The 14,111-nt window shown below is 42.3% G+C and overlaps 1 protein-coding gene across 4 annotated transcripts in view; it reads left to right on the forward strand.

The window, feature by feature from the left end:
* KCNAB1 (potassium voltage-gated channel subfamily A regulatory beta subunit 1) overlaps positions 1-14,111 on the forward strand; it is a 378,185-nt gene that overhangs the window by 250,139 nt on the left and 113,935 nt on the right. For all 4 annotated transcript variants that reach the window (XM_047728637.1, XM_047728665.1, XM_047728656.1 and 1 more), the window contains exon 2: positions 13,730-13,773. In XM_047728637.1, the coding sequence (XP_047584593.1) occupies positions 13,730-13,773 (44 nt within the window). The remainder of the gene's footprint in view (positions 1-13,729; positions 13,774-14,111) is intronic.

A 14,111-nucleotide genomic window follows, 5' to 3' on the forward strand; every position in this document is an offset into this window, starting at 1 on the left:
CCCATGAGAAACACATTTGCTGACTAGAGTTCAGGTTTGTGCATAGTTCCTTTTATTCTTAGCCTTATGATATCCAGTCAAAGGACTTTCCAAAGTTATTGAAGTCAGGTTTTTTTGTTCCCAGAGGTATGTCAGTGTATGGTTTGTCATTCATTCATAATACAGTTAGATTCATTTTTCACAGTGAGCCATGTCCTCTTAGGTTCCTCTGCCATCCTGGTAGATTTTTTTAAATTTGCATTGAGTAAAATTCACTTTTTGTGTTTTTACTGTGGTACACATTTTGATAAGTGCAGTCATGCCACCAGTACCATATTGAACAATTCCATAACCCCCCAAATTCCCTCAGACTGCCTCTCTGCAGTCAACCTCTCCACCTGCCTCCAAACCCTGGTAAATTACTCATCTGCTTTCTGTCCTTCTAGTCTTTTCCAGAATGTTACATAAATAGGCAACACTTACCTTTGGAAGCCTAGCTTCTTTCATGGAGCAAAATGCATTTAGAATGCATTCATAGTATTGTATGAATCATGAATCATTAGTTCATTTCTTTTTATTGTTGAGTAATATTCCACTGTGTGAATGTACCCTAATTTGCTTATCTATTCATTTCTTGACAGGCATCTGGGTGGTTCCCAGTTTGGGATGATTATGAATAAAGTTGCTATAAACATTCGCTGATAGCTGTTTGTGTGAACCTAAGTTTTCAGTTCACCTGGGTAAATGCCCCGTACTGGGACTGAGACATCTTTTGTTAGGGGTATGTGTAACTTTGTAAGAAACTCTCAAGATGTTTCCTGAAGAGGCTACTTCGTTTGCATTTCTGCCGGCTGTGCGCCTTTGCCAGTAAATGGCATCACGTTTGTTTTTGTTTCGTTTTTATCTTAGCCATTCTAGTAAGTGTGTAGTGGTATCTCGTTATGGTCTTAATTCGTATTTCTCCAGTGTCTGATGATGTCGAGCACTTTTCCATGTGCTTATTTGCCATCCAAGTATCTTTTCTGATGAAATGTCTGTTCAGGACTTGGGCCGTCTTTTTGTGGGGTTTTCCAGATATTTTCTTTTGATCTGCAGTTTGTCTTTTGATTCTCCAAATAGTTTCTTTCACAGAGTAAGTGTTTTAAATTCGTATGAAGCCCAGTTTTTCAATTTTTTAATGGATTGTCCTTTTGGTACTGTATCCAAAAACTCTTTGCCAAACCTAAAGTCTCATAGGTTCTCTCATTTTTTTTTCCTAGAAGTTTTGTAGTTTTTAAGTTTTACATTTAGCTGTATGATCCACTTTAATTTTTGGATAAGGCATGAGTTTTGTATCAATGTTCATTTTCTTATATATAGACAGTTGTTCCAGCACAATTTCTTGCAAAGACTATCCTTTCTCCATTGAGTTGTCTTTGCGCCTTTGTCAAAAATCAGTTGACTATACTTATGTGGGTCTATTTCTGGCCTGCTTATTCCACTCCACTTACTGTCTATTCTGTTCCATTTATATGTGCTTCCTTCTTTTTACCAAGACCACACAACTTTGATCATCAGAGCTTTATGTTAAATCTTGAAATTGGGTAGTGTGAATCATTCCAACTTTGCTCTTTTTATTTATTTTATTTTTTAAAGATTTTTAATTTATTCATTGTGAGAGAAAGAGCATAAGCAGTGGGGAGAGGCAGAGGGAGAGGAAGAGGGAGAAGCAGTCTCCTTGCTGAGCAGGGAGCCCAATGTGGGACTCGACCCTAGGACCCTGGGATCATGACCTGAGCTGAAGGCAGACGCTTAACAGACTGAGCCACTCTGGTACCCCCAATTTTGCTCTTTTTAAATTGTTTTGCATATTCCAGCTTCATCACTTTGCCATATATATTTGAGAATCACCTTGATATCTATGAAACATATTGCTGGAATTTAAATTGGGCTTATATTTACTTCAAACATCAAACTGACTAGAATTGACATCTTAACAGTATTGCTTTGCAATCCATCAACAGGGTATATCTCTCCATTTAGTTAGATCCTCTTTGATCTCTACAGTGTTTTGTCACTTTAGCATATAGATACTGTCCCTGTTTTAACAGATGCATAAATACATATTTCATTTTTAGGCGGCTGTTGTAAATAGTGTTGCTTTTTTAAAAATGTCAAATCCTAATCGTCCATTGCTAGGCATACACTTGCTAAATTCACTTATTAATAGTTCTAGGAGGTTTTTGGTAAATTCCTTGGGACTTTTCTCCAGAGACAATCATGCTGTCTGTGACATTGAATAGGATAATTAAATCTTAATAGTCACTCTAAACGCAAAACAATTAGGACCAAAATAATAAGTAACTCTGGAAGTTCACATCAGGGAGGTAAAAAAAGGCTTCTCAGACTTAGTCATTTGAACATTCACTTAGTGAAATACTTATTTGTACCTCATGGTGCAAAGTGTAAAGAGGTAGTCAGTCATAAATCAGGCATGGCTCCTATCGAGTACTGGGTAACTGAGGAAAGGGAATAAGACATGAACAATAGTTACTGTATACATATAAGAAGGTGATAAGGATGATCCAAGAGCAGGAGAGAATCTAAGGGTGGAAGAGCAGGTAGGAGGCCATTAGGCTTAAGGATCTGACCAGATAATGCCTATGGACTAGTTAGGATGGAAGTGGTTTAAATTCCAGGCTGACTGGAAGAAAGAGTAAGATTGAGACTGAACACAGAAGTAGACCTCGGTCATGACTCCCCTTCTAGCCCAGTTCTAGGCTCTGTGGCTGCAAATACCAGTGGACAGGACTTGGCCTGCCCAGTGACCGCAGATGAGCTGGTGGGGGAGACTGAAGGGGAGGAAGACGAAAAGGTATGACTGGGGATAGAACGCATCCTGCCAAGCAGTTTCCTAACCACCAGCCTCCTGTGACGTTTGAAGAAGCAGTCCTAACCCTACACTGGTTGAAAGAAGAGTGAAAGTCCTCAATATTGATTGTTGTCCCTCCACTCAGGGAGGGCGAATGGGAGAGGGAACCTGTATGCGGGAAACGAGATGCCGAGGACCAGAGCTCGAATTCAAACCCGGGTGGTATCTGTGTGATAACAGCTCGCACTTCAAGAGCATTTCCCATGTGCCAAGCACTGCCTTAAATGCTTTAATCCTCACAACAGCCCTCTGAGGTAGTTGCTGTTATTATCACCAGGAACAGATGGGGCACAGAGAGATTCCGTAACTTTCCTGAGGTCTCAGCGATAGGAGGTTGGTAGAGGTGCTCTGCTCTGCCTTGTACTCTGCCACCACACAACGCCAGCCAGTGTTTGCTAGTCAACTCCAGAGCCTCGCTGGCCAACAGGAGCAAAGCAAGCACATGACGATGCGTTCTTCCACTACCGCCAGCAGTGGCCTCAGAGCCCCCACCGTGAGCAGCCCTGCACACCTACTCTGCCCCCAGCATAGGGCTGGGTGTTGGAAATAACAGATGCATTAGACACAGTCCCTGCCCTCACAGAACTCAGTCTAGAAGGAGAAACAGCCTTGTATGGAAGGAGTGTAATATGCACTGTGATGTATGGCCCTGCCCCGATGGCAGATGGAAAAGACGCGAACACACAGAGAAAACACATTACCTTTCCACTCCTCTGTCAAGAATAGTGAAAGGCAAACTCGTGCATTGTGGCTGAAAGCATTTCCTTTTGATGAAGTGCATATCTAAACACCAACATGCCCCTCAGTCAGGTTCATGCCTCGGTCTCCATCATGTTGCTGACTTGGCTTTCTCTTGAGAAAGTCACAGATGCGCCCACAAGTAAAGGGAATGCAAAGATGTGGAGTGTGTAGCTCCTACCTCAGATGCTTTTTTCTTTCATTTTGCCTTTGAAAGCTGCACAGCTCATTACAGTGGAAACGAATCATAGCTCTCTCACAGACTGGATGCCAGGGAAAGCTTTACCTTCGCTTCATCTTGTGGAATTTCTTTGAAAATAACTCGTCATCACTGGCGGAAGAAAACTTTGAAACCTTTCGATTTTCTCTTCTTAGCTTTGGAAATGGCAAGTATGAGTGTCATATTTTCATAAGAAAGTATGGTTATTCTGACATGAGGAGAGATGTGATCCTGGATGAAATGTGGAAGGGGCAAAGTGCATTCTCCCCTTTGGGGGGGCTGCTTCCTTCATCAAGCTTCCTTCCTTCCCCCAACGCCCACTTCATTTCCCCTTCCATCTCTCTCAGATATTTAGTGCTTTCTTTCTTGATCATTCCTTCAAATCTCTCCAAGGTGATGTGGGGAAAAGGTTAGCATCTCTTTCACACTAAGGTGTAAGTGAATGGCAATAGTTAACAGCCGGGCCTTTTAAACTGGGACAGCAGAGCGTGCCCATGTTAGGACCAACATGGCACACCTTTGAGACCAGCTTGAAGATTTAGGAAGAAACATCATTTTCTGTTTAAACAAGCACAGATGCATGAAATGGAATATGAAATGGCTGAAGGAATGAATCACAGGAAAGTGAACTATTATCAAAAAATATTGTGCATGAGACAAGCCACTTCTTGCTAAGGCCCCAGAGCCCCAAGGCTGGCAAATCCTCTCCTCTCCTCTCTCTCCTTCCCTAGTGGGTAAGCGCCGCAGTCCCCACATCTGCAGGTGGGTGGGTGGGTAGGGCCTATAATGCAAGACCTCAGAGTCAAGGATTTATATCCAAGCAGAGATAACACAAGCAGTGGACCTGAATTTGGAAGTAAATCCAGTAAGAACCTAAGGAATATTTTTTGACTTAACTAAAATGAAACAAATAAATAGATACACTAAAACATCAACACTTTCAACAGCATTATACACATTTGAAATAGGAGCAGTGGGGTTTGGCGTATTTAATTTTGCTTTCAAATATTTTTCAGGAATGTCTCTGCTCCCAGTTTGAAAGAGATGCTTGCAAACTTCCATTACTTTGTGGCAGATGAATGCCCAAAGGCATTTTTAAACAACTTTTATCTTTTATTTGCATCCAAGATTCTTGGTGCAGAGGCCCCTCTAGCAGTCCAGTGAAGCCTAGACTCCTCAGAAAAAGAGCTTTTAAAAGTACATAACATGAAGTACGCAAAATTCCAATTAAATTGAAATTGAAATACAGTTCAAAATATCTAAAATCTAGATTGTAGCTTAGTAAAACATGCATTTCCTTACTAATATATTAAATAACAAACTCTAAGGGCAGGTCGAATCCCGCAATTTCTAAGGATGATGAGTGTAAATGGTGAATGCAAATAATTTTTTGAGCTCTCTGAAACAACTGTGATGTGACATTGAAATGTCTGTAATTCCTACTGGAGGCAAAGTCACAGGTGATGTGAGTACTTCCATGGTTTGCTGCCTATATTCATAATTGCTGGAGATGCTCCGTTTCGGTAAGAAAGTAGTGAAAAAGAGAAAAGTCTTGTTTCCATTCCACATTCATGAACCTCCAAATTCTATGCCCCTGAGATAAAGATTCTAGATTCTTCTGATTTGGAACTCTGAGTTTTTTATTTCCAGGTGTTTGGATGTCTTGGGTCTTTGACACAGTAAAAGCAGAGTAACTTCTAGATAAGCAGTAACTAGACCTGGAGGAGCATTTCTCAGTTCCGCCCCCTCCCCCCGCCCCCTGCCCCCTGCAGTATACCTGTTTGTGTAGCCCTATCCACATAACCTTCTGTCCCATCTCCATTTCCCCGCTCCTGGAGATCCCAGAACCATTCGAAATTCCTCCGATTCGCATGACTTCTCAAACTGCCTTTGCCAACACAGTGCCGCCTTCTCTTTTGTCTCCCTTATAACCATCTTTATCCCCCCACTTTCCAGTTTTCTAATGATTCTCGCAAAATGACTCACGATTTGCATATAATAGATTCAGGATGGTTGCCGTGTCTAAGCATGATGTCTAAGCACAAAGAGGTTCAAAAGGTCGGGGAAGCAGCTCTCGCCAGTCCCAGAGGTGGCCTCCTACCGGCTTCAGTACCAGAACCACAACCCCACCAGAGTCCATGTTTGAAACACCAGTTCTAGGAAATAGGGCAGAAAGCAACTGGCGTTTATTGAACACTGAAACATGCTGGGACTGGTGCTGCATCCATATTTTCTCACTTAATCATCAAAAATAAAAAAGTAATAGGCTATTAATATCTGCACACATGACTGAGGAAAGAAGCTTAAAAGGGCTAAGGAACCCGCGCAAAGTCACCGGCAGCTAGCACGGTCGTCTGCGCCTGCGCGTCAGGGGTCCGCCAGCCTGACTCCCACCCCCAGGGCTGCTGAGATGACTGCAGCGGGCTCACAGCAGTCCCCTCAGGGCTGAACAGGAAAGGGCGTTCCTCCGTCCTCCAGGGACAGGATCTCTCTGCAACCCTCAGCACTGCGGGCCGCTCCTGCCCTTCTGAAACTGTCCCCACCTTTGCCTTCCACACCCACACTTTGCCTTTCTCGATCTCCGCCACTCCTCCGTCTCCTTTGTCAACACACTTTCTCTCTGCCACCTAGCATGATGGAGCTTCTCAGGGCTGGGCCTTGGCCATCTTCTCGGACCACTCTTTCCCTGGGTAGCTGGCCCCAGCCCTTGGCACCTATTAACTTCCATACCCAGAACACCTTCTCCCTATTCTGAGCTCCGGGCAACTAGCTTGGATATCTCATGCATATCTCTTTTCCCAAATGCCCAAAGGTGATTCAAAACCCTCTATTTCTTGAATGAACCCTACTTCAGTGAAAAGAACCCCTCTTTACCTAGCCGCCCCTGTCAGAAATCTGAGAATGGCCCATTACTTCTCTTTCTCTTTCACCCTCATAGTCAATCAAACCCCAGGTCCTCTAGATTTTGCCTAAGAATATCTGGAATCTTCTCCCATTCTCCTGTCTCTGCCAAATCAGAATTCAAGGTACAGTCATTTCTCATCAGGATTCACCAAGTAGCCTTCTAACTCTTCCTTTTGTCTTCCTTTCAATCCTTTCCTCTGTTTAAGTTTTTCAGCGGTTTTCCATAACTCCTTCATACTCAGATCAAAATCGGTAACATAATCTAACCTGTCAGACGCTGTTTGATCTTCCTCCCGTGACTCCCCCCGCCGCCGCCCGGAGTCACTCTGCACTCTACTCTTCTACTGGCCTGTACTTCTTTCAGTTCTTCAGTGACCTTCCAGCCTCTGAGTATTTGCACATGTTCACTCTGCTTAGAAGGCTAATCCCTATTCTTTTCATTAAATTATTTTCTAGTCCTCCTTTGGATCTCAGGTTAAATGCTGCTTCCCTAGAAAACTTTTCTTAAGCGTCCAGATCAGGTCAGCTTCTCCAACATCCCAATTGTATACTGAGGGCATAGTGTTCTTTTATCAAATAATTAACTCTTTAGTATCTGTTTCCCCTTCTATTATGTAAGCTCCATGAGAAAAGCTACTATCTGATCCTCAGCCCATCCCCACCCCTAATACAAGGCTTAGTGTGTGGTTGACCCTTGGTATACCACTGTTGAACCAATTAATTACTTATAGGGGTCTCTTTCTGCCATACTTCTCTAGACCTTTCTAGAATCTACAGGTTAGCACATGATTTTGTATATTCAGTGAAAATATGAATCTAGTTGGAATTTACAACTGACAAATGACCTAACCGCTTAAATCAAAGAATCTGATAGACTCCTATTCTACTTTGTTGCTACTTAAATGAAAGTAAGAATGAACCAAAGTTTCATTGTGCTGCTTGTCAGTGTCTGTTTTCAAAATGCATGGCTACATCGTTTTTTGTGCCTGGTGGTTTCCAAATGAGTCATTATTCGCTTCTCAACAGAGATGAATGGTGCCCTCCTAAATGTTATTACCATTTGTAGTCACCTTCATGGCTGTCAAAATTTATGTTCTTATGCAACTATCAAAACCAGCTGACAGATGAACATGTCTTTGGCTCTGGATTTTTTAAAGAAGGTTCAATGTACGTTTCTTTAAATAAAAAAGAAAAATCCTTGTACCCCAGATTTGACTAGTAACTTCCTGGTGGGGCACCGCAGATTAGCACAATGTGATTTAGAGAGATTAGTAAAACCGTTCCAACAGATGAGACAGCAGGTGACAAAATGACCTGTGTACATGAAAACAAGTCAAACTAAACTCACATACTTTTAAGTCATGCCTCTTGTCCCAGGTAATATGCTGCTTTCTTGGTCAAATGCAAGGTACCTATGTCAGCGAGCTGCTCCTCTTTTCTGAGCAGCCTACAACTGGTAATAATGTCTAAGACACACCTGTTCAGGAGAAAGCAATTTAAGATAAGACATTTGTGCTGCCGGTTTCTGCTTTTAGCATCTGTGATTTGTAAAGGAGCTACAAGCCTCACAGTGGCTTGTGAGACTGGGCCTGATGCTTGATTTCAGTTCTTACCATTATTGCCTTAAAATTTTAAAAAAGCCTGATGAATGCATCACACAATGACACGAGGAATTCTGACTGCCTCTGTCACAGAACTAACCGTTGGCCTAAGATGAGTTCAGCCTTGTATTCACAGAGGGGATGAACCTGCCCACAGGGGGTTGAGGGGGGGTGTGCAGGGAGAGGCAACCTTGGTGTCCTCAGGAAGCTGTATCTCTTTTCCGGATAACTCTATACTGAAGCTTTGATTTAAGATTTAGGGTTTCCAGAATTTGACTGACAAAGCTAAGTGTCCTGTGCCCCCATACTGATGTCATTCATTTCTAATATTAGCAGCAGAGCAGGCCAGGTTCGCCCAGGAAAGAGGAGCTTTTATTTTGAGTTGAACAGGAGCAGATACTAAAAATGAACACAGTGAGACTTCCTTCTGGCATATCTGACACAGATAAAATAGGTAAACCGGAGCAATGAGACTATTTTGACTCAAAAGGGAGAGGGATTCAATCTAATTAGGAATTTGGTGTATTTACAGAAGTTTTATGTAGCCTCAATTGTGTGAATGCTGAGGAATTAAGCAACAAAATGAAATTCTAGAAAGTTGTTTTGTTGCACACAGTCACACGACATCATGAAGTAGTCATGAAAATTCCATATGTGGGATGGAGAAGGTTCCAAGGCATCTGTTAGAGCCTAGCATGATATGTAAACTTTGCCATTATTTGGTATTATAACCATGCAAACAAGCTTTTGATGATACAGTATGTACTCACTAGATCAAATATGTCCAGTATTGGGGCTTCTGTTATCTATCATCTATCTATCTCTCTATCTACCTATCTATCACCTGTTATCTAGCAAAGCTTAAATGGGTCAGAATAGCTGGACCATTGCCACATCTCCATTTAGTGTTGTGTAGACATGAACAGAGGCAGAAGGATGCAGAGGCACCATAGGTAATCACAGAAATTGTGTTGGAGTTCTATGAGCTGAATTGGAGGGAGCTAGTTCCTCCCATCTCCTACATCTGCAGAGTGAGAAGCATCATCACATGTTGAGAATGTCTTACACGGTAGGAGTCTCATAGAGACTCACCCCTGGACAAAGTAAAGGCAGTGGACTTGACCAGATATGGCTCATGACAGAAAATGCTTCTTGCTTTTAAAACAACCACTTTAAAAACAACCTCTCATTTTAACCTATTTTTTTTAAGATTTTATTTATTTATTTGGCAGAGATAGATCACAAGTAGGCAGAGAGGCAGGCGGGGGGGGGGGGGGGGAAGCAGGCTCCCCACTGAGCAGGGAACCCGATGTGGGGGCTTGATCCCAGGACCCTGAGATCATGACCCGAGCTGAAGGCAGAGGCTTAACCCACTGAGCCGCCCAGGCGCCCCTCAACCTCTCATTTTAAAAACAAGCACCTGGGTGGCTCAGGGAGTTAAGTGTCTGCATTTGGCTCAGGTCATGATCCCAGTGTCCTGGGAGCAAGTCCCACATCGGTCTTCCTGCTCAGTGGGGTGTCTCCTTCTCCTTCTGCCTGCCACTTTCCCTGCTTATGTGCTCTCTCTCTCTCTCTCTCTGCCTAATAAATGTTTAAAAAGAAAAAATGAACCAACCAACCGAGTTTGGTAACCATTCCCTATAGAGGGTGAAGATATTTAGAGAGAGTTAAAATAAAAATACCAAGACTCAATGAGGGATCTATCGCCTCTGTATAAATATTTGTCTGTCAGGGAAATTTTCACATAGTACAAAATCTTCTAAGGCTTTCATTCCAGAAAAGCTGGCCTGAGTGTTTAAACATCAGGGGCAAGAAAGTGAGCTACGTTTAGTACTTGCTACTTTGCAATTTGTTTTTGCTGACAACTCTCAAGTTGTTCAAGTTTGGGCTTCCAAACCCATAGCAGAATGATCATCATCTTCCTGAGTCACTGTCATAAGGAAAATAGGGCAGGTCTCCCCACCTTGGTGCTGGGGACATTGCTTGGTAAGTACTCAGCAACATAACCTTGCCCTACTTCATTTGCTAGGAAAATCTCTCGCTCTACATAGTTTTCTGTACTCCCTGTTGTTCTCAAAATCGTGGAAAGATTAAAATTACATGAAAATCCTTACTGGGATCTTTTTTTTTCCCCCCATGATACCTACATAGTAACACAAATACAGGTCTGAGATAGCTCCTTCATATTTTCCCCCAAAGACTTCTAGGGGAGGACACACCCCACTGTATTGTAATGACATGGTTGCTTTTCTGTGCCCTTCAGTAAAGGCAGAGGATAGGGGCACCTGGATGGCTCAGTTAAGGATCTGCCTTTGGCTCAGGTCATGATCCCAGGGTGCTGGCATCAAGCCCTATATCAGACTCCCTGCTCAGCAGGAAGACTGCTTCTCCCTCTCCCTCTGCCTATTGCTCCCCCTGCTTGTACACACACACTCTCTCTTTTTCAAAAAAATAAATTCTTAAGAAAAGAAAGAAAGAGAGGAAGAAAGAAAGAAAAGGTAGAGGATAAAAAACTCCTTAGGGGTAGAGAACCATAATGGGTTCCCCTCTGTATTCCCACGACCTGCCCATTGCATGGAACGTGATAGCCTCCCAGTAAGTCTTTATTGATGCATCAATGTTGAATATCTCTACCTGGAAAACTGCTACACACTATGTGGTTGACCCTTGAACAACGTGAAGGTCAGGGGCACAGACATCCTATTGTTGGTTGGAAAACTTTCTGGTAACATAGTCCACACAAACTTTGTATATTACACGCATTATATACTACATCCTTACAATAAAGCAAGCTAAAGATTATGTTAGGAAAATCATAAGAGAAAATACATTTACAGTATTATATTTATTTTAAAAATCCATATGTAGGGACGCCTGGGTGGCTCAGTTGGTTGGACGACTGTCTTCGGCTCAGGTCATGATCCCAGGGTTCCAGGATCGAGTCCCACATTGGGCTCCCGGCTCCATGGGGAGTCTGCTTCTCCCTCTGACCTTCTCCTTGCTCATGCTCTCTCTCACTGTCTCTCTCTCAAATAAATAAATAAAATCTTTAAAAAAAAAAAATCCATATGTAGTGGACCCATGCAGTTCAAATCTGTGTTGTTCAAGGGTCAACTGTACTGATTTTTTAAATTCTATATTTTAATTTTTAAGTATTTTGTATTTATGTATATATTTACTTTTTTTGTTTATTTCTTTTGCTGTAGTCTTTTTTTCTTCTCCCTACTCTATAGCTTTTGTTCTAGATTCCTGTCCTTTAAAATCAGTAGACTTTGAGACTAAAAAAGAAATCTTCAGATTTTATATCCTGTGGTTTTCTGAGAAACTACTAAAAGAATACTTTCTCATGCAAATGATTTTCATGGGAGAAGTCCAGTAATTTCTCTCCTCTTTAGTAGTTCAAGATATTTTTCACACATTCCTTTATGCAATAGTTTCCTTCCAGGTGTCCTTAACCCGCTTCAAATGAGAAAATGTAGCACTAGGTCTGTGAGAGGGGGAGCAGAGTCAGAAGGCACCCAAAATAATTATCTTTGCATTTGTCTGCTGTATGACGCCTTAGCATACATGGTCATGTTCCAGTCCCACAGACCTGATGCCAGGTGAATGGCCCAGGCATGTGTAATAGCTCATCTTCCTAGTGAAGAAATTGAACCCCAGAGGAAAGAAGTGATTTCTCCAAGCTTCCCTGGCTAATTTCAACAATAGGTCAGAAACCTGCATCTTTTACCTCTTTGCAATGTGATGCACTTTGGACGAGGCTATGAAACTAAATGTGTTGCTTAGGTGGCATTTTATAGACAAGAATAATAAACAGAGGGAAAAAACAGATGCAAAAGTGAGAGCGCTGTAGTTACTACCTCTAAAGACAGCAGACTTGTGGAAGCATCGAGAGAGCACCTGGAAGAACTGAGTTCTGCAGCAGTTGGAAATGTCTGTGCTGTTTTGCTTGGGGTAGAAGCGGTGGGGGCAGTAGGGGGGTGGGGGTGTGGGGAGTGTTCTCAGAAGAGCATCTGACCAGAAGGTAAATGATACACTTTGCTACCATGTTTCAATTATTTAAGCTTCACCTCCTCACATTAGACCCCTATAAAATTCTAGGAGGTGTTCTCTCTGAGACTTTGATCTCTTCCATGACAGCTGTGAGGCAGATGGCAGGAAGATGGGGTGGGGGTAGGTCTCCACGGGATACCTTACCATGTAGACTAGAGCTCCTCGTTCTCTATTTAAAGAGTGGAAATGTATTTCCTCTTCTTGACAAGCTTTCAAGGGTGAAAATCAAAGGGATGGATGAGGGGGGGGAAAACTATCATTTCAAAAATCTTGTAGCAATTTTATGTAGCCTTTGATAAAAAATAATATGATGGTCCCCTACTTCTGATGGTTTGACTTAAGGTCTTTGACTTTGTGATGGAGGGGAAGCCATGCGCATTCAGTAGAATTCAAACTTTGAATTTGAATCTTTTCCCAGGCTGGCAATATATGGTAAGTTACTCTCTCATGATGCTGGGCAGGAGGTCACAGTTCTCAGGCAGCCCTGCGATCAGGAAGGTAAACAGCCAATACACTTACAACTGCTCTATACCCATTCAACCACTCTTTTTTTTTTTTTCCCCCGGTATAGTAGTCAATAAATTACATGAGGCACTCAACACCTTATTATAAAAAAAGGCTTTGTGTTAGATGATTTTGCCCAATTGTAGGGTACTATAAGTGTTCTGAGCACATTTAAGGTAGGCTAGGTTAATCTATGATGTTTGGTGGTTAGAGGAATTAAATGCATTTTCACCTTATGGTATTTTCAACTTAGGCTGGGTTTCTTAGGACATCGCCCCATTGCAAGTAAAAGGATATCTGTAATATAGTTTAAACAACCTAAAGGATCATCTTGAATTTTTCTTGTAATAATCCCCAACCATCCGTAATAATACTCTGTTTTAGAAGTCAGTTTATTAGTTACTTGGCCAACAAATATTTATTAAGGATCCCCTGTGTGTCAGGCTCTGGGGATGAATAATAAATGAATAAGGAATGACTGGTTGATGAATGAGATACAGATTTTGCCCTCAGGGAATTCGTGTTCCAGAAAGAGAGAGAAAATAAATTTGTAAACAAATTCATAAAGATCATTCAGGGCTGAAAAGATGCATTTTGTGGGGTCTGTTTTCATCTTGTGCTGAACCTGAGCACACTTTGAGTCTCCTAGCCCCCGAATGGAGATGAAAGACTCTTCGCAAGACTATAGCCCCACACCCGCAGCTCTGCCTGTATCACAGCTCTAGTCAAGATCAATGTCAAAAGTGAGAAATAGTATTCATAGTTCAGTGTGTTTCACTGAGAAAGTCATGACCATATGTTGCTTTATTTTTATTCCAGGAATCTTGGAAAATCAGGACTCAGAGTTTCTTGCTTGGGTCTTGGTAAGTACCAGGGGTTTATCGTGTGTGTGTGTGTGTGTGTGTGTGTGTGTGTGTGTGTGTTGGGTGGGGGTGATTGGGAAGTGGGAGACTGGGGAGAACACCAGGGGAGTGACTGGGATCATGTTAAGACCCAGTGGCAGGTGAGGAGGGGCTTCCTGACCAGCACTGACCCACTTCCTCTGAGCCTTTCCTGCCCAACACAGCCCTTTCCCTCTTTACACACCAAGAGGGGCTGTGGCCATGATGCCTCATGGGGTCCATCAAGAAGAAATAAATCTGATACTAAATCACACCTTAGAGGAAGAAATTTATGTGTTTCATGTGTAGCATGTGTAGCA

This window comes from Lutra lutra, chromosome 1 (assembly GCF_902655055.1).
Source record: "Lutra lutra chromosome 1, mLutLut1.2, whole genome shotgun sequence".
Lineage (NCBI taxonomy): Eukaryota > Metazoa > Chordata > Mammalia > Carnivora > Mustelidae > Lutra > Lutra lutra.